This window comes from Felis catus, chromosome D4 (assembly GCF_018350175.1).
Source record: "Felis catus isolate Fca126 chromosome D4, F.catus_Fca126_mat1.0, whole genome shotgun sequence".
In the NCBI taxonomy this organism is placed as follows: Eukaryota; Metazoa; Chordata; class Mammalia; order Carnivora; family Felidae; genus Felis; species Felis catus.
The window spans coordinates 83,329,318-83,350,299 of record NC_058380.1 but is presented as its reverse complement, the minus strand read 5'-3'; the positions used below and the strand labels follow the sequence as shown (position 1 = coordinate 83,350,299).

At 42.6% G+C, this 20,982-nt stretch overlaps 1 protein-coding gene across 2 annotated transcripts in view; it reads left to right on the top strand.

Moving 5' to 3' along the window:
- The first annotated feature begins 1,954 nt into the window (after positions 1-1,954).
- The window catches only part of PSMB7 (proteasome 20S subunit beta 7), a 58,885-nt gene continuing 39,857 nt past the window's right edge, over positions 1,955-20,982 (top strand). The window contains exons 1-5 of one of the 2 annotated variants that reach the window (XM_019816496.2): positions 1,955-2,112; positions 2,554-2,647; positions 3,378-3,475; positions 4,921-5,061; positions 11,273-11,388. In XM_019816496.2, the coding sequence (XP_019672055.1) occupies positions 2,051-2,112; positions 2,554-2,647; positions 3,378-3,475; positions 4,921-5,061; positions 11,273-11,388 (511 nt within the window). In that variant the 5' untranslated portion in view covers positions 1,955-2,050. The remainder of the gene's footprint in view (positions 2,113-2,553; positions 2,648-3,377; positions 3,476-4,920; positions 5,062-11,272; positions 11,389-20,982) is intronic. The other variant, XM_003995859.4, reaches the window with a different exon arrangement.

The following is a 20,982-nucleotide window of genomic DNA, read 5'->3' as shown; positions in this document are numbered from 1 at the left end:
CTGCATCCAAATTAGGTCACATTCTGAGGTATTGGGGGTTGGGACTTCAACATAAGAATCTAGGGATGACAGGGGCGCCTGGGTGGCTCAGTCAGTTGGGTGTCTGACTTTGGCTCAGGTCATGATCTCACAGTTCGTGGGTTTGAGCCCCACATTGGGCTCTGTGCTGACAGCTCAGAGCCTGGAACCTGCTTCGGATTCTGTGTCTCCCTCTCTGCCCCTGCTGATGCTCTGTCTCTCCCTCAAAAATAAAGAAACATTAAAAAAATTAAAAAAAATATATAAAAAATAATCTTGGGGTGACAAAATTCAGCCCTTAACATGCGGAGAGGAGGTACATCTGGTTCATCTTGTGTTCATTCCCTTGAGGCTGGGCCCAGGGCAGGAGTGAGAGAGTTTGATGAATATTGTAGAGGCGGTTCTAGGATTATTTCCTGACTCCCACGGCGTCCAGGGCATGTCAAACTGTCCTGTCTTGGTCTTATGGTGATGAGTCTCTGTCATCAGGAAATGGACTTCTCTAGAGCGGAGCTCAGATCTTCTCATTTTTGACAATCACCAGAGGATACACTCAGACTTTTTCATCAGTAGATTCCTGTGGAGGTAGGTAGGTGAGGCTTCATTTTCCTAATTCCACACAAAAGGCCCAGAAAAGTAATGAAAGAGAATTCAATCTTTGACAAATATTTATTGAACACACGGTTGTGACAGACTATGTCACTTCATTCCACAGTTACCGAGGCTGTCGCTTACTTGCTATGAAATGAATGTATTAATATTAAGTACTATTTATTGAAAAGCTGCTATATGCCAGGGATACAAGATTTCCGTGTACAATTTTCAATTCTCACAGCAGCCTTTTACACATCAGAATAAAATTAATCTAACATAAAATGCACCGTGCAGTTCGGTGGTTTTTAGTATATTCACAATGTCATGTAATCATTACCACAGCCTAATTCCAGAACATTGTCATCACTCCAAAAAGAGACTTTGTGCCTCTCAAACAGTCACTCCCCATTTTCTCCTCCCCCCATTCTCTAGCAACCACTAATCTAGTTTCTCACTGGAAACTAGTGATTTGCCTAGTATGGATTTCACAGAAATGGAACCATATTACATGTGATTTTTTTTGTTTTTGTTTTTGTGCTGAGCTTCTTTCACTTAGTGTAGTATTTTTCAAAGTTCATTCCTGTTGTAGTATTTATCAATGCTTCATTCCTTTTTATGGCCGAGCAATATTCTGTTGTATGGATGTACTACATTTTGTTTCCAAATGATGGACATTTGGGTGGTTTCTATTATTTGGCTATTATGAATAATGCTGCCATGAATGTTTGTGTACACGTTTTTGTGAACATATGCTTTTGATTCTCTTGGGTATATACTTCAGAGACAAAGTGCTCAGTCTATGTTTAACATTTTGGGCAACCGCTGAACTGCTTCCCACCAGGCGTGTATGAGGGTTCGGGGTTCCCCATAATCCTCGCCAACTTTTGTTATTTTCTGTCTTTTTAATTATAGCTATCCTAGCGGGTGTCCATTGTGGTTTTGGCTTGCATTTCCCTAATGACTGATGATGTTGAGCAACTTCTCATGTGCTTCTTGTTCATTTTCACAGCAGTCTCTTGAGATAGCTGTTATTTCCATTTGGCAGCAGAGGAAAGAGATTCAGAACTGAGAGGACTCGCTCAGTGTAAGGAGGACGTGGCACTGTGCCTGGAACTCGCATGTGTCTGTGTCCTAAGCCCCCATGGAGTCTGATCAACAGTAGACACAGCTCTTGTGTGGTCAGCAGGAGTCTGGTCTCCCGTGCCACCAACTTGGACAAGTCCTTTCCCGGCCCCCAGCGTTAGTTACTCCTCCGCGCCACTTGGGGCGAAATACTCCAAACACGTCCGGGCTCCTCTAGGAGTCCACAACTCTAAGATCATTCGCCCAGGCGCGGAGTTTGCCCCGCCCCTTCAGGCCAGGTCGCCGCAGGCGCCGGAAGTGCCCTGCTCTTTTTTGCTAGTTCCCGCCCGTGTTCCGGAAATACTTTCTCGGGAAGATGGCGGCTGTGTCGGTCTATGAGTCCCCGGTCGGAGGTTTCTCTTTTGATAACTGTCGCAGGTGTGGCCATGCCCGGGGCCAGGTTCAGGGCGGGAGTGGGAGTGCGGTGCCGGGGTCGGAGCTGGGCCGCGGTCTGATCTGGGAAGTCCAAATGAAGGGTGAACGGCGGGGCCTGCGGCCTGCGCCCCGCGGCCCGTGTGACTCAGGGGAATGAGGGCCTGAGAGTGGGTTTCTCTCAAAGCCGAGTCTGCCTTTCCGCTTGCCCAGCGCACCCGGCCAGTCCCCATCTCTGCCTCCTTGGGCGAGATGCGACCCCTCTCTGACGCTTTGCATGCCGAATAACGCGACACTAGTCCTGATCTTGAGGGGATTCGGTGAACAGAGGGATGGAAAGCGAATAGTAGCTTTTCTCTTCCTGAGTTCCCTATTAGACATTCTTCGTGCCAGTGCGGCGCAAGGTGGTCCTGCCCTTCGACGCTTTATTCTCTGCTTTGCTTTCAGAAATGCCGTCTTGGAAGCTGATTTTGCGAAGAAAGGGTACAAGCTTCCAACGGCCCGGAAGACTGGCACGACCATCGCGGGGGTGGTCTATAAGGTGAGCAGGGATAGGCCGGCAGCAGCAGCAGTGACAGCTGATTACGGGATGCAGGCCACTTGGCCTCCTTTCGCTTCTCTGGGCTCTGTCAAGAAGGGTGCATATTTCAGAGAACGTCAGGAAAAGGGCCTTTGGGATTTGTCGGGAGGTTTTGTGCGTTTGTCAACAGTTTATATTCTTTTCTCACTTTGCAGAATTTTTGACAGGAGACCAATACTTTTCTGTCTTAAGTCCTGCTTTGGGAAGCAGGGCGATATAATGGGAGAATACAAGATTTCTGGTCAGACAGGTGTATGTAGCCATTTAACTTTTATGCTGCTTCCAACTTTGGGCAAGTCACTTCTCACAGCCACGCTTTCCTGCCCATCAAATGAACAGAGTAACTCCTGCCTTAAATTGTTGAAAGGTCGAAAGAGAGAATGGTTATCGTGGTTAAAGATAAAGGGTGGCATATTTTATTTTATTTTATTTTATTTTTTGAACTTTATTTATTTTGAGAGAAAGAGAGCGAGCTTGCACACATGCGTGAGCAAGGGAGGGGCAGAGAGAGAAGGAGAGAATCCCAAGCAGGCTCCATGCTGTCAGCGCAGAGCCGGACTTGGGGCTCCATCTCACCAACCCCTCAAGGGTTTGGAGGAAGCAGGGGACGGCTAACATTGTTTTCCCTAGAGTAGAGAGGTGTGGGTTTGTATGTGTGAACTTGTTTTAAAATATATGTTTTTAAAAATAGGATGGCATAGTTCTTGGAGCAGATACAAGGGCAACTGAAGGGATGGTTGTTGCTGACAAGAACTGTTCAAAAATACACTTCATATCTCCTAACATTTAGTAAGTATCAGTTAGTTTGAATAGCTCTTATATTTTCAAACTTGCCAGAGCCAACATGGAATTTACTGTGTTCCTTACTAAAACCTGTTGTTTAACTTGTATTTTCTTTTTATCTCCCTTAAATGGTATTTTCATCTGCCTGTCACCTGAGCTGGTTATCCTCACGTTCTCTCTTTGCTTTAGTCTTTAATTCGCTTGGTCCCAGTTCTGTTTCAGCTGTTCCGTCTGCTAAAGCCTTAGTTCATATGCTTGTTTCTCAGCTGGACTATTGCATTTGTCATTTATCTGTTTGTTTGTTTGTTTGTTTGTTTGTTTGTTTATAGCAGATTAAAACCCCCAAATCGTTTTTTACCTTGAGAGAGAGCTCAGGGGAGGGGCAGAGAGAGAGAATCCCAAGCAGGCTGTGCAGGGTCAGTGCAGAGCTTGTTGTAGGACTTGAACTCACAAACCATGAGATCATGACCTGAGCCGAAGTCAGCTGCTTAGCTGGCTGAGCCACCCGGGTGCCCCTGCATTTGTCATTTAAATGGCCTCTTTGCCTTTGGTCTCTTTATTATCTGTTCTTTTGCCATATTGAAGTTTGTAAAACACAGATCTGATTATGTCCTTTTCTTCTTTAAAAACATTTCAAGAGACTTTTCACATTTCCACACTGCTTTCAGAATAAAATTGAAACTCTGTAGCATGATATTTAAGATCTTGCACAATGTCACAAAAATTTACCTTTTCAGCGTATTTCGCTGCCATCGTCTTGTGTTCCAGTTACAGCCAGACCGTCCCGGTTCGCTTCATCTCTGAGCTCTTTCACCTTTGCTTTTGCCAGTCCCTTTGCTTAGAATTGCCCTTTCTTCTTGTTTTTGCAGTGTTTCTTATTTGATCCTTTCAAATCCAGCTCATATGAAACCTCTTCTCAAAGATCAGAATTAATCGCTCTCTCCTCCAGTTTCCCATAGCATTTTGTGCTAATGCTACTATATCGTATTATATAAGGTATTATAAATTTTGCCTACTTTTGTTTCCTGCACTCAACTTTGCAATCAAGTCCTAGGACTGTTTCATATTTTCTTTATTCTCAGCACTTTGGAATGGCTGGTACCTGGTGGTAAATGCTTGGTGAATGTTAAATTTTAAGGTTTTTAATATGTGTTGCTCTTTGGTACAACTCAGATATGTTTTTAGGAGTAGTAAAATGCTCAGTCTGGTAAGAGCACAGAAGCTAATGATTTGCAATGTTCTGTTGAGGCACAGAAAATGTATTTGCATATAACAAGATGAGTGTTCTCAGTTTCATGTTTATGTAAGATTAGAGTAGTTAACAGTGCAGAATATGCGCAAAAACATCTCTCTGTGTACCTAAACTTGATGGAAGTTATCCAAGAAGCTCCACTTCTAATTGAGCCCTTTGGTAATTGAATTTCATCTAAGTTTCTAATTGTATTTTTTAGTTGTTGTGGTGCTGGGACAGCTGCAGACACAGACATGACAACCCAGCTCATTTCTTCCAATTTGGAGCTCCACTCTCTCTCCACTGGCCGCCTTCCCAGGGTTGTGACGGCCAATCGGATGCTGAAGCAGATGCTTTTCAGGTAAGATTCCAGGATAGGGGTTTCTATAGCATCTTTTTCTTATGTCTTAGGTTTTTGGCATCTGGGAACCTAGAAACTACAGAAAAAGCATTCAGGTACACACATTTTATTCTAGAAATCAGTTGTTAACCATTTTAATTTCAGAAGGCTTTTGATTATGTATTTGAATTTATGGGCTCTGTTTTTTTCCCCCATGAAGGTAACACATGTGACCAACCAAGTCATTTCCTAAGGCATAGGGTATTACTGGATTACAAACAGTCCTCTTTTGTTTATAGAAAGAAAGTTACCTTTGAGTTCATCTTGTGAACACAGACACAGACACTTGGTTTTTTTCTCTCTCTTGTAGGGACAAAGTAGCAGTGAAATAAAAAATTGTATTTGTAGTTGGCTGTGAGTGGGTATAATAACATTAATATTAACCCACATTTACCTGTCTCTTTGTGCTGGGTCCTCTGCTTCGTGCTTTATGCACGATCTCCTTTTATCCTTGGAACTCTGAGATGGGGACTGTTAACATCAATATTTAAGTGAAACTGAGGCTTACAGAAGTATAGTCACTTGCCTGATCTGACCTTCATGCCATGCTGACTCCCACCCACAGCTCCTCTCAGTTTTGTCTCCTTTTTTTTCCTTAATCACATCATCACTTTACGTTTGTGTAGGTCTCCTGGTTTTCAAATCCTAAGTCTCTTTTCTCATTTTCTTCTCATTTGCTCCTTGTAAAGAGAAGAGAGACCGTGTATTAGAGCAGAGCTTGGAAACAGCCTGAGCATTTAGTCATGGGTTAGAATACTAGCTTCTCGGGGCGCCTGGGTGGCGCAGTCGGTTAAGCGCCCGACTGCAGCCAGGTCACGATCTCGCGGTCCGGGAGTTCGAGCCCCGTGTCAGGCTCTGGGCTGATGGCTCAGAGCCTGGAGCCTGTTTCAGATTCTGTGTCTCCTTCCCTCTGCCCCTCCCCACCTCTGCCCCTCCCCCGTTCATGCTCTGTCTCTCTCTGTCCCAAAAATAAATAAACGTTGAAAAAAAAAAAAAATTAAAAAAAAAAAAATACTAGCTTCTCTTTTGGAGACCTGCATTACCTTTAATAGATTCTCTCTTTCTTTTTCTCTCTCTCTCTTTTTTTTTCTTTTTGAAGTTGATCAGAGGCCTTTATTATTCTGGTCCTCCTCATTCATTAAGCAGCTTACAAAAAACATTTTCTTTATCTCTGCTCCAAGCAGCAGCAGCTGTATCGAGGCCTGCAAGATTAAAGGGAAGCAGGAATAGAAAGCAAAGATTGTAAGCTGCCAGCACACCGGCCATGTTCTGCTTGTAGAGAAATTATATTTGGGTCACAGTGTCTTTAAAATTATAGTGGTCAATAAATCTAAATTGGGGAGATTGGAATTAAAAATCTCGATTTCTGGCTTTTTAAAAAAAATTTTATTTTTTCTGGCTTTTAAAAAAATTCAGAAAGAGGGTGGGATGATAGGTGGCAGTAATCTTCTGGAACTGAGTGGCAGATGTTGCCTTTAGAAGTGGGAGAAGTGCTGTGGTCTGTCGGTCCTTGCCTGGTTTCACTTCCTGCTGGCCTGGCCCTTGCCTTCCTTTGAACTTGTGGGTCTTTGTCTGTGAGTCTAGCATGGCCCTGGGCTCTCAGCACGTGGCTGTGAGGCACAGCGTAGCTGTGTAGCAAGGGCTGTGGCATAGTTCCCATTTTACAGGTGGGAAGACCAGGACTTAGAAGTTTATGGGTAGGAAGTCTAGTCGTATCTACCTAATCCGTGCTCTGGCTGTACTGAGCCCTTATGTCAGTGATTTCCTTTTGTTTATGTCCATGGTCATCGTTGTAATCCTGGAGAATTATCGCTTATCAAATAAATTTTCCCAGTACAGTGGTGAGAACTTGTTAAAGCACATCTGTTATCAAGAGTTCTGAAGACCTTTGTGATTTTGATTTTAAATTTAAAGCTCCCTCTGGTGGTTTGTGTGGTGCATTACATTTAAAACAATTTTTAAACTTGTAAAATTGCAGTTAATAGCAAATGTTCAAGATTCTTTCCAGTCATCTCGCTAAACCTAGCAGATGTTTCTGTTAATCTCTTTAGAGTGTTTTAGGAATTCTAAATTCACTTTTTTCAATGTTTTAATGTTTTTAGTTACTTTGCAAAATTTGCAAAATTTTAGTTACTTTGCACAAATTAAATTTTACCAAAGTTTTGAGAGGAACATTTAAAAATTTAACCAGGATGCTTGTGGTTCATTATATCTTCTTACATTTTTGTTGCGTTACATAAAATGAGTTACAAAAAATTAAGTGGTATAAGGGCATTTGACTTTAGAGGTTTTGGTTCAGGTCTCGTCTAAAGCACTTAGAGTTGTGTGACCTTGGGCTGTTCATCTGACCTTTCTTAACCTCATTTTCTTCCTCAGTAAAACGAGGATAATAGTTTCTGACTCTGACTTGAGGAGGAAATGAATAAAGAAGCAAGGCTTACAATAATGCCTAGTACAGGGCCTGATGCACAGTTAGATCCCCATAAAATTCAGAGGCTGAGAAAGAGAACAAGATGTAGTCAAGGTGCTATTACTGTTCTATTTTTCCCAGAGTGACCCATTTCTGTGTAGGTGAGTTGGTGAAGAAAGGGGGTTTGATAAATAGAAGTGGACATCTTTTCCCTCATTTAAGCAGTTTTTTTATTTTACTTGTATGATGGCTGGATGTATTACTGTTCCTTCCAAGCATGAGCCTCCTAGTTGAATCTAATAGAAGTCTTTGTGGTTCAGTATTCTAGAAACTCTTTGAATATATAGAGACTCTTTTATTTATTATATTAGTGGTGCTTTTTTTCTTAGGAAAGAATAAATATACATTGTAAAAAAGTTGGAAAATACTGAAAAGCCCAAAGGAAAAAATAAAGATTTTACAATTCAGGGAGAATCATGTTTTGGTTGGGTGTGTGTACTCCCACTCTTTTAAGTTGTTTGTTCACCCATTCATTTGTTCCTTCTTTGCTTCCTTCCTTATTACTAGTGTGTGTTCACAGTAAAACTTAAGACAGAAGATAAGAGATAAACTAAAAATACAAAAATTATCTGAGTTCCTACTACCCATAAGCAATTGGTGCTAGCAGGTTACTGTAACTGTATGCCTTTCAAGCTTTTTTTCCATTTACTAATACATATTTTCTATAAAAATGGGATCATAGTTGTGTATTCTATCCTAGAATACAACCTAATCTTCCCATCTGCCAGTTCATGTTGCATAGTTTCCATTTGGAGCATTTCAAAATGAATATCACCTTTGAACCAATTTTTGTAAAAGTAACATGCGATGATTATAAAAAATTGCTACAGTGGAAATGTGAAAAGAAGGAAGTAAATGTCACACGATGTTTCGTTACTTAGACACAGATATTGTAAACCTTTGAGAACTATTTCTTCCAGACGTTTTATACTGTTGCTTATGTGCTCATTTATTACCAAAATGGAATCCTGTGTGTGGTTTTGTAACTGACCTGTTCTCATAATAGTATATTGTGAGCAGTATTCCATTCTCTAGATGTGCCATAATTTAACCAGTTTTTGAATTTTAACAATATTGCTCGTTTTAAGGTAGTCCATGAACCTTTGAAACATAGAACCTTTAGGTACTTACTTGTGTGATTGATTTCTCAGGCTGTATTCTAAAGTAAATTCCTAGAAGTGGATTACTGAGTCAAAGGTATGCATGTTGAACATTTTGATACATACTGCCAAAACCACCCTTTGGAAAGGTTGTACTAAGGTGCACTACCATCAGTAGTGTAGGAGAAATAGCCAAACTATGGAAAGAGCCCAAATGTCCATTGACTGATGAATGGATAAAGAAGATGTGGTATATATGTTCAATGGAATATTACTCAGCCATCAAAAAGAATGAAACCTTGCCATTGAAATCTTGCAACCACGTGGATGGAGCTAGAATGTATTATGCTAAGTGAAATAAGTCGGTTAGAGAAAGGCGGATACCATATAATTTCACTCGTGGAATTTAAGAAACAAAACAGGTGAACATAAGGGAAGGGAGATAAAAGAAGAGAGTTGGAAGCAAACCTTAGGAGACTTTTTTTTTTTATGTTTGTTTGTTTTGGGGAGTGGAGAGGGACAGAGAGATGGAGACACAGAATCCAAATCAGGTTCCAGGCTCTGATCTGTCAGCACAGAGCCCGATGCGGGGCTCGAACTCACAGACTACGAGATCATAACCTGAGCCGAAGTCGGTCGCTTAACCAACTGAGCCACCCAGGCGCCCCAAGAGACTTTTAACTATAGAGAACAAACTGAAGGTTGGTGAAAGGAGATAGGTGGGGGGATGGGCTAGATGGGTGATGGGTATTAAGGAGGAAACTTGTGATGGGCACTCGGTGTTATATGTAAGCAATGAATCACTAAATTGCACACCCTGAAACCAGTTTTACTGTATATGTTAACTAGAATTTAAATAAAAACTTGAAATTAACAAAAATAGTGTATGAGAAAACGTCACACAGATCTGGATCGTGTAGTGTTCTGTTGCATAGCTATATATATCAGTTTGTTTAGCTAGTTCTGTTTCCGCTTTTTTGGCATCATAAACTGTTGCAGTAAACATCCTTGTGCATTTATTTCTGTGTATCTGTCTTAGTATATCCTTAGAATTTGATTCCTGGAAGTAGCGTTTCTGGGTCAGTTTTTGAGGATTACAATAACTTGCCAAAGTATTTTAGATTCTTTTAAAGACATCAGACAGAGGTTATATTTAGCTTGGAAGGGAACTAACTGATTATTGTTGACTTTATGTAAACACTGTGTCTGGTAGGCAGTTGGGGTAGTGGGTCAGGCACTGGACCTTGCTGGGGGTGGTGGGTCTGGTAATTCCCCCTCCTTATCCCAGAGCCCAGAGAGCTAGTCTTGACCCTGCTATTACTTCATGTGGCTTAGGACTTGTTTCTTTTCCTCTGCCTGGGCCTCTGTTTTAAGATTGTTTTAAAATCCTTTCCTGCTCTTTAATTTTTCACTTCTAACTGGAAGATTCTTTTTTTTTTTAAGATTTTATTTCTTTAATTTCTATACCTAGTGATCAAGATCAAGATCAGGCGTCACATGCTGTACCAGGCGCTCCTGGAAGATTCTTTCTGAAAGAACAATTTGGTAGTCAGGCATGGGGGAAATATTGGACTTGACTATTCTGGTTACCTAGGGCACTTCGTGATGAGTAGTTATGTCTCAGACAGTCTATAGTTAGAGCTTTGATTGGTTCTTGTGTTTATTTGTATCAGTTTTAACAATTATATCATTAGGCAAATTCAGCATGTGCTCATTTCATTTTTCTTCCCAAAGAGCTAAAGGCACATAGTGGAGGGCTTTAAATCTAGCACATTTATCTAGCATAGCAATTCTAATGGTAAAAGATGGAACAAATACAGGGAAAGCAATCTGTAGAGGTAGAAAACCAACCAGATAAAGGACACAGAGGAGGAGATAAGTGCACAATTACACGGAGGTAGGGTGGGGTGGGAAAGGTATCCCCCGCCATGTTCCTGAAGAGGCGTAGCTTCGTCCTTGGGCAGCAGCAGTGGGTTTTATAGGGTATTGTGGAGTTATTCCGCTGTTCACTTCCATGTATGATGAAATATTTTTCTCTTACCCAATATGAGCTTATATCTATGATTATAATTTTGTGGGTTTATTCAAAAGAGAAGGTGTTTTGACATGAGCCATCTTCCTGTGAGGCTGCGGTGAGGTGAGGTTGAGAATTTGAACAACTTGAGTTTAGCCGCTCCTCAGAGTTCACTTTGAAAGTAGCTTATCTGCTAATCACTGCGAGGTGTGATGGGAAGGGTGCTGAAAAATTTTGGAGTAAGCCAAGCTTGGCTCTGAGAGATTGGGCTGGCACTTAAGGTCTTTGGGTTCGTTTTCTCTTCTCTAAAGTGAGAATGATCCTCTTTTAAAGGGAGTTCTGTGACTAAGGAAATAGGCACGTTGGAGGGCCTCACACAATTGAGTCTGTATGGGCTGATAGTGGTGTTCCAACTCATGTTCCTTCAGTCCACATTTTGTTCCCATCAAACAGCAACCACTTAATGAAACAGTAGCAGTGTAAGAAAGCCTTTTGTTGTCTGACTTCTCATACAGCTTTTGGGTAAGTTACAGTGATGCATTGTAGACTCATTTTTTTTTTTTTTCTTATACATACTCTGATCACCAGGTATCAAGGTTACATTGGTGCAGCCCTAGTTTTGGGGGGAGTAGATGTTACTGGACCTCACCTCTACAGCATCTATCCTCATGGATCAACTGATAAGTTGCCTTATGTCACGATGGGTGAGTGTAACATTTCCCTGATGTTTCAGAATCCTCTTATTTGCCAAGGTGGTCTCTTAAAGAGCTGGGCTATTTCCTATTAGAGGAGCCAGGGCAGTATAGTGCTTTGATTCATTCTGCAACATTTATTGAGTTCCTCCTATGGGTTAGGCCCTGTTCTAGGTGCTTGGGATATAGCAGTGAACACAAGTTAAAGATTCTTGCTTGCAAGGAGTTTGTATTTTAGTGAGGGTAGACAGACAGTAACAACAACTGTTATGAATATATTAATATTTTAGAAAGTGATAAATACTAGGAGAAAAAGTTATGCAGGTGATTCTGTACTACAGTTACACAAGATACTACCTTTGGGGGAAACTGGGTTGAGGCCGTATAGAAACCCAGTGTATTATTTCTTATATCCGCATGTGAATTTACCATCATCTCAAAACAAAAGGTTAAAAAAATTAATGCAGGGTAAGGGGGCTTTGGAGTGTGGGAGTGGAAGTCAGAATATAGTATTAAATAGAACAAAGTAGGCCTCAGGGTCAGGTTTCAGCGGAGAGAAGTTAGAGTGGAAGCCTCGTGGTGGGAACACGTCTAGTACATGCATTGACTTTTTTTTTTAAGCGAGGGTGACTGGGGCCCCTCTTAATTTCTGAGAGATCAGAGGCATTTAATTCCTCTCTGAACTTTGATTTCCTCACCTGTGAAATGGTATCAATAGTATCTGCCATATACACCAGGTTGTAAGGATTAGAAGTAATGTATATAAAGCATCTGGTCAAATGCCTGGTCTATAATAGTGGTTACTCTTTTCAGACTAGCTTTCTACATATGTATTTAGCTCTAAAGGATAGTCAAGAGTATTTTTTTTTTTTTTAACGTTTATTCATTTTTGAGAGACACAGAGCACTAGTGGGGGAGGAACAGAGAGAGAGGGAGACACAGAATCCGAAGCAGGCTCCAGGCTCTGAGCTGTCAGCACAGAGCCCGACACGGGGCTTGAACCCACAAACTGTGAGATCATGACCTGAGCTGAAGTCAGACGCTTAACCGACTGAGCCACCCAGGCGCCCCAAGAGTAATTTTTGCTTTTAATGATCACACACACGTGCGTGCACACACTTACACACAAAGGAGTGGTAAAATTGGGATTTTCAAATTACGACTTTTATGTTAAATTTCTGAGTCAAATTGTGTAGGTGCAGAAATTTGAACAGGTCATGTGTAGCTGGTATTTTTCCAGCTGTTGTTTACCTCTTATGTTTTTTGTCTTGGTATCTTGGCTCTGAAGAGCTAGGAGAACTGCCTTGAATAGTTTGGAAATTGCCAGTTTGAGACCTTGCTATTCCATCGTGCTCTTAGATGGAGGCTCTTAGCCTCTTAGAAGGTTTTTAGACAACAGATGTTCCTTGTTTGCTGGGGAGAATGATTTACCCCCAGATACCATCTGGGCGAGTCTTTGTAATTATTTTAAAATGAAGATACTTACAGTAATTTTAGAATTGTTCGGAACTGCTTTATTCAAACATATTTGTTATCTCCATCAAAGTACTGTTTTTATTTCTCCCTGTTTGATTGATGCCCTTAAATGGAGGTAAAGATGAATTAGCTCTTTCTCTTAAGTAGTTGCTTTTCTTCTTTTTTTTAACTGTAAAAGAATTTCACACTTGCAGAAAAGTAACAGTAATGTACAATGGACAGTCATATGTACTCTTTACTCATGTGTCAGTTAACATTTTAGGACACTTGTTCTCGCTTTCTCAGACCTTATTACTGTTAACTTTTTGTGTGGAATCATTTGAGAGTAAGTAGCGGACACCATTATCCATCTCTGAATCCTTTACCTTGTTCTCTTACGTTACCTTGATAAAATCATCACATTCAGGAAAGTTAACGTTGTTACAAAGCAGGTTCAGTTTTAAGCTGGGAAAATTGGTTTCTTTTGCTTTTGAACTGTAGTAATTTGTCTTCTGAGCCCAATCCCGAATTCAGGAGAAGTTGTTGAAAGTGAGCAGTCAGGCGGTTGTGCCGCATGTACTCTCCCTCCTGGTCGACAGTGAACTTGCTCTTCCAAGTCTAGCGTGTCTCCAGGGTGATGCTCCTCAGCCTGAACTCAACGTGGCCTACTTCTGTTGAGAGATCTTTGCTCTACAGAGTCTGCTTTTGCTACCGTGAAAGACCAGATTAAGGAGCAGACATTTGTAACATCTGATGAGTACACGAGTAAATGATTACTTTGAGCTGCAGTTTGTTCATCTGTTCATTTATGTGCCAACTATTTCTTGCCTTCTCTGTCTAGGCACTGTGGCTGGCTCCACAGATAGAGATGAACGCGTGGATCTTTGCCCTCGATATAGTCGCAGTGTAGTGAGGGAACCAGATGTATGAACTGACAAGGGCAGTAGGTAGCAAGGCCAGTGGAGGCCCGAGGGAGAAAGGATCACATGGAAATGGGAGGATCTCAGGAAAAGCTTTGCTTCACATGAACAGAATCTTAAAAGAAGCATAAGTTACCTTCATTCATCTATCAGATACTTACTTAGCACTCACGGTGTGCTGGGCACTGTGCTAGGTGCGGGAATACAGTGATCAGCACAGCACCTGCCCTCAGAGCTTAGAGCCTCATGTGGGAGACAGGAATTTAAAAAGTAAGTACACATTCATCTGAAAGAATGCCCTGTGCTAAGTGCCCTGGAGGAAAAGAACAGTAATACGAGAAAGTAACAGGCAGGAATATGTGGATAATGGCTGTTTGGGAGGTCCTTACTGAGCAAGTGACATTAAAACATATTCTAATGATAGTAATTTACGAACATGACAAAACATTCAAGTGGGAATATTACATGAAAAATAAGTGTGTTTCGTATTCCTCCTCCAAAGTAACCACGTTTAAGGTTTTTTTTGGTGTTTTTTTTCCAGATAATGTTTTATGAAACCGCTTCATGTATCTGTATCAGTCTGTCACTATTAAAGATACACAAATGAAGTCATACCAAACACACTGTTCCCTTACTGTTAACTTGTTTTGGAGAGGTTCTTTATCAGCACAAAAGAAGTTCTTTATCATGTAGATATGTATCACAATGACAACTGCATAGAAATGCATTATATGGCTGTATCAGGACTTAACCTATTCTACTGATGCATATTTCTGTACTTCAGATCAATTCCTAGCAGTGGAATTTCAGGATGAGGGTATGTGTATGTATTGTTTCTGGTCCTCTGTGGCAAGTGACAGAATTACTGGATCATTTAAGGAAAAGAGAAATCTGTTGGAAAGGATAGTAGGTGGCTCATGGAATAGCTGGGAGGGCAGGAGCTGGATGTGGGGCCGCGAGCAGTGTCAGAAATCCTTCTGTGGCATAGGCTGCCGCAGGCGAGCACAGAGTGCTCCAGACCGTGCTGGGGCCACAGGTGCTGCTGGGGCCTGGCTCAGCCTCCCTGACTCTTCTGGAACGGATTCTTCCTGACATCCCTTTCACCACTGCCGGAGAGTTCCTTATTGGCTGGGGGGGGGGGGGGGGGGGGCAGAGATGCTTCTAATTGGTGAAGTTTGGTCACTCACTCCTAAGGGGGTGGGGTTCCCCAGAATAGGAAGGGAGTCCTACTATACACACTGCCACTGATCAGCCCAGCAAAGTGGCAAAGGGCCATATAGCTCATTCTGCTTTTTGAGAGCTGTTGCCAAATTGCCCTCCGAAAAGATTGTACTAGTTTATATTCCCACCAAGAGAATGAGATTGCCGTTCTCTTAACAACCTTACCAACACTGGGTATTTGTGCCAGTCTGATGGGTGAAAGATGGGAAGACGTAGCACGTAAGCAGAGATCTGAATGGTAAGTAGAAATTTGCCAGGAATTCCTGCCCTGCTCCTTGTCCCCAAGGAGAGACTTCAGGCCCTGTGTGCACTAGGGACCTGTACGGTCGAGGAACTAAAGGGCCAGAGTTTGCTGGACGGGTGAGGCAAGTGCTCTGGGTGGGGGGAGTGCTCAATGCAGGGGGCAGAGCTGAAGCTAAGACCTTCTGGAAGGTGGAGTAGAGGTATGACTAGAAAGCTAGGCCCAAGAGGGTCTCAGTGATAGAGGCCAAGTTGTTTGGCTTTTGTCCTGGAGGTTCCCATCTAAAGTTTTCACGCCAGAGAAGGATGGGATAAGGTTTGCTCGTTAGAAAGAGCAGTCTTACGGCTGTCGGAAGGAGGATTGGCATGAGGGAGTCTGAGGCAGAGATGGAGATTGTGTCTGGCCAGAAATATGGAGGGTGTGGCGGGGTTTGGTGACAGTAGCGGTGGCCACTGTCTTTACAGCGAGCCCTCGGTAACCAGCTGACCATTAGACCAGATCGCAGGCGTCTGGCTTCCATCCTCTCCTGACTTCTCAATGCCGGTTCCTTCCTGGTTCTTGACTGCAGTGGCGCAGTTAGCTCCTTCACCTGGGGTCACCTCCCTTCCAGTTGGGCTGTAGGCCTCTTTTCCTGTCTCGTTTCCTGTTCCTCCTCTACCTGTCCCCTAGGCCTTTGTTGTAACAGAGGCACCTTGTACCTCTCGCCCTCCCCTGGGCTGGCTCCTACACCCCGCTGTTGTAGTGCTGCCTTCCTTCCGAAAGGCCTTTTCTGCCCCCAGTGTTCCTGCTGCTCATCGGGGGTCTAGCCCAGAAGCCAGTCCCTCGTGACTGCTCCAGGCTGGGTTAGCAGGTCCCTCTCGGGGCATTCCAGGATTCCCGCCTTGTCTGCTCGGCCCAGCTCTTGTCCCTTCCACGCATGCGAATGTTTGGCGAATGTTTGAAATCTCTCAGAGCATAGAATCTGTCTTGCCTCCAGTGCCCCAGAGTCCTGTGTGACTCAGTGAATATTTGATGGCGAAATAATTTTCTGATTCGCTAACTGGCTTGTGTCAAAGAGTATCTGAAACTTAGCGTTAGAAACCAGAGCTACTCGTTATTTTTGATGAACAGTTTCCAGTACCCTTGAAATGGAGTTGATTTATGATTTAGGTTGTGGTGCATATGGGGGGCCTGAGGTCCGCTGTGAGAGAATGTCACAAAGCATTGGGGTAAGGTTGTTGTTGTTTTTTTTTTTTCCTTTAAAACTCAGTATCATTTCACATTTAAAGCGTCTTTGTGCCAGAGTCTCCTAGCGCTCTAGTGCTGTCACATTATTTTCAGTTAAAATTCTATGCGAGGGATGCTGCAATTGCTGTTTTATTGACGAGAGGCCTGAACTCAGATTAAGTGGTAACTTGCTTGTTACTGCGGCAAAGCTGGGATCTGGACTCTTCCGGCTCGGGCAGCCCTGGTACAACACGGCTGCTTTGATTTTACCTCTTACAGATGTTACTTCATTAAGCTATTAAGCCTTGCTTCTGAATACTGAAAATACCTCTACAGATTCCCAAAGGGCGTTTATTTGTTTTGCCTATTTTCGACTGCCTGTGTGCGGATTTTCTATCCTGCATATTAAAAACGGTATTTGCTGAAACCACTTTGTAGTATCAAAGGAAAAATTTAAAAATTACACAGTTTTACCATCCAAGACGGCATGCTTTTTATTTTTCTGATTTTTATTTTTTCCAATCCAAGTCCGTTGTGAAGAGGAATGCTTTAGCAGAGAATACAAAATAAACATAGTTTTTGTACTGCCCTGGCTTGGTGTTTGTCATTTTTTAAGTTGCTTTTAGCCATCGTTCCCTTTGGAGCAGGGCTGGCTCGCGTCTCTCCCTATGGCGATGGCAGGTGCGGCACTGCCTTTCTTCCTAACCAGCCAGTCCTTCTGGCTTCCAGTCGTTGCTGTCGTCTTCCCTCCCTCCCTTCTCCTTTCCTTAGTTCTTTTTTTTTTTTTTTTTTTTTTTTTGAGAGGGTAGGGAGCTGGATGTTGAGGGAAAAACCCCGCGATGGCCAAAATTTGGTGGATCTTGTTTTAATTCATGTTACAGCAGGGGCAGGACATGGATTGAGCGTCCTGACACACTCCACCCCCCACCCCCCAAACCCCCTCCCCCCCCCCCTCCCGGGCACAGTTGAAAAATTTGCATGCAACTTTTGTTTTTAATGTTTGTTGATTGTGTGAGAGAGAGAGGGAGTGAGAGAATCCCAAGCAGGCTCCACGCCATCAGTGTGGAGCCCGACACAGGACTTGAACTCATGAACTGTGGGATCGTGACCTCAGCTTAACTGATTGAGCCACTGAGGTGCCCCTGAAAAATTTGTGTGTAACTTTTGACTCCTTCAACACTTAAGTACATAGTAGCCTATTGGTGACTGGGTAGCCTTGCTGATAACGTAAACAGTCCAGTAACACATATTTTGTATGTATTATGTACTGTGTTCTTTTGATAGAGTAAGCTGGAGAAAATGTTATTAAGAAAATCCTAAAGAAGAGAAAATACATTTAAAGTGCTGCCCTGTATCAGAAAAAAATGCACGTCTAAGTGGACCCATACGGTTCAAACCTGTTGTTATTGGGAGTGAGCTATAAACCAAACGTCAAACTACAGACACAATAGAAGGCCTTCCTGAACGAGATGTCCCACGCAGCATTAGCATCCACTGTGGAACTGAGGCTTTTCCTAACTGTAGCTTAAGTGAGAAAATGAATATTTCATGGAAATTCCCATGTTTTAGTTAAGTTACGAGTTTTTTATTACGAGAAATAACAAAACTTTGTAATTAATCTTTTTTTTTTTTTCCCCTGAATGATTTGACAGTAAGAGCTGGAAGCTACAAATTACTCGTAAGACAAGGGTGTCTAAATTTTGTCTACCCATGGGCTTGCATTGGCCACTAGCCAGGTGCCTGAAGGCTACTCTTAATTTACATGGAATAGAAGACACCTGTCTTGTCTTGTGCATCTTTAACATGTTGGCACAGCTTAGTGAGCACGGAGTCCAGGAGCTCCTCTCTGAGGTCTTGCTTTCCTCAGGATTTACGTGGGAGAAGAATGTATCCAATTCCTTGTGGTGTGGCCCTTGGACAGCTTCTGTCCTAAAACCTCTTGTGGACGTGATGTTGACCGTAATGACAGCAACGTTCAGTCAGCAGCTTACCCGTTGCATTGCCGGCAGCTGTCGTGAGATGCTTTACTGATTGAATCCTTGCAACATTGTGAAGCGGCTACGATCCTCCCTGTCTCACAGGTGCAGAAATCGAGGCTCAGAGAGGTGTGCTCACAGCAGACAGCCAGGGTGTACGTGAACTTGGATGGGGACCCCAGCCTCTGTGACTTTTCTCCCTTGGCCGTATTATTGCTGTGAATGGTGTGTGGCATGTGGTCCAGACCAAATGTGATTTGGTGCATTCTCAAAGAAGAGGAGAGGGCCCCTTAGGTTTTGTTTAATTATTATTTTTTTTAAGAGAATAATTTGCAAGAGACTGCAGGTGATTGATTAGTGTGATTGTTGAAAGCCAGGCAGGATTCTTTGATTTTTCTTTATTAAGAAAGGGAAAAGGGTTTGGGTTGTATATTTTATAGACAAAATGGGGGCTCTTTTAATTCTCAGATTAATTAGCTTTTTCTTTTAACTTGCCAGCTTTTCTTTATTAGGCAAACTGAAGTAGTGTCAGGAGAAGCTTGGGGACCATCTTTTGCTATTAGTTTGGCAGTGTTCCTTGTAGCGGCATTGGCAAGGTATATAAAATTTTTATTTTTGCCCACTTATTCACATAAGAATTAATATGAATACAATTTCAAGCATGACATTCCTGGAAATGAGGCCCTTGGACAATTTAGGAATACTAACTTAAGGAATAAACATTGGTATGCACCATTAGGGAAGACTTGGGGTCACTGCCAAGGCCATCCAGGTAAAATTTGATCTCTAGGTAAACTGGTTGTAGGATTTCCTAATTACTGGAATGTACCTCTCAAGCCCCAGTTTACAGAGCCCCCTAGCAATTAAAAAGATTTGGGACAGGGTAGTAAACGTACTGGATGTCTCACCTTGTGGGCAAAAAAAACGAGTCTTAGAATTAAGTTGGAACATCAGTAGGGAATTCAGACCTGTCATTTTCTCCATATTTTTACACTAAAGTGCAACCTTTGTGCAGACATTTTGATATCTCCGCATGACTTGATTTTGAAAATTTTCCTGCTCTGGATCAAATTAGTGCACTGCAAGATGACAAATGTTTCTTCTTTTTTTACTTTTTTTATTAAAAAGAATTTTTTTTTCTTCTTAACGTTTATTTATTATTGAGAGAGCATGAGCATGGGAGGGGCAGAGAGAGGTGGAGGCACAGAATCTGAAGCAGGCTGCAGGCTCTGAGCTGTCAGCACAGAGCCCGACGCGGGGCTCAAACTCAAAAACCGTGAGATCACGACCTGAGCCGAAGTCGGACGCTCAACCCAGGTGCCCCTACTTTTTTTAATTTTTTAAACTTTGTTTATTTTGAGAGTGAGAGAAAGTGCAAGTGAGGGAGGGGCAGAGAGATAGAATGAGAGAGAGAATCCCAAGCGAGCTCCACACTGTCAGCATGGAGCCTGATGTGGGGCCCGAACTCACAAACTGTGAGATCATGGCCTGAGTCGTAGTGGGATACTTAACCAACTGAGCCACCCAGGTGCCCCAGCAGTTGTTGCTTCTATGTTCATTTTCAACTCTTAAATCAGGTGTGGACTCAGCATCACCGCATGTGGTTCATAGGCCTACGTAAAAGTCGTTTCGGAGGCCGTGTGGACTTCATGGCTCCAGCATTGCTGGGGAGTCTTTTCCTAATAGTGTGGGCTGAGTGACTGTGTAGGGGTTCCACAAACATGAGTCTCTGTCAGTCCTAGACTGATGCTCAGACCCTGCTTTCCGCAGGTCAGGGGCTCTGCAGTGGACGGCACCCCATGCTGTTGGGGGCTTTGTCAGACAGCTAGGGACTTCTCAGAGCGGCATTTCTGTAAACCACCTGAGGCATAACCTAGAATCCTAGAGAAAGGTGGAGCCCCTGGCTCAGTCCTAGTCCTCCTTGTGCAGGGCTGCTCACCTAACCTTTCTGAACCCCAAGTCCCTCATTTCTAAAAAGAAACTGCATTTTTTTTTTTTTTTGACTTGGGAAGGTCCCAGGGTTATGGGGATGCTGCAGTGTCACGTTGTATGTGAACACTCTGTAAGAAACCATGTATTTTTCTGTGCATTTGGTGCTCTTGACGTTGTTTTTCGAGGTAGTGTGGGAGTCCAGTTGGGTTCAGATCTAAGTCCGACATTTACTAGCTGTTGACCATGAGCATTGATTTCATCTGTAGAATGGGGGTTAGAGGAGCTCTCCCATGGGAAACCATACATAAAACATTCTTCGTAGCCCAGGGAAGGTGTTCAGTGCACGATATCTTGATTATTTTAGTGCTAATACATTCCCTGTGTGCAGTTCTGTACGCTAAGATTTCTCTGGCAGTTTTCCTTCGATTAAGTACGGTGCATTTCAGAGGATTTAAAATGTACAATGCATGGATTTTATATTTTAACATTTGTGCTGCTGTGGAATACCAGGAAACGAAACCACTGGAAACCAAAGATTCATGAAAGTGGGATCATGCATCTTGATTCCTGGTTACTGTGAAGGTGGTATATGAAGCCAATAGATGGTGCCGTTATGTAAGAAAAAGAGAAAAATGTTTACTTCTAAAATTCATCA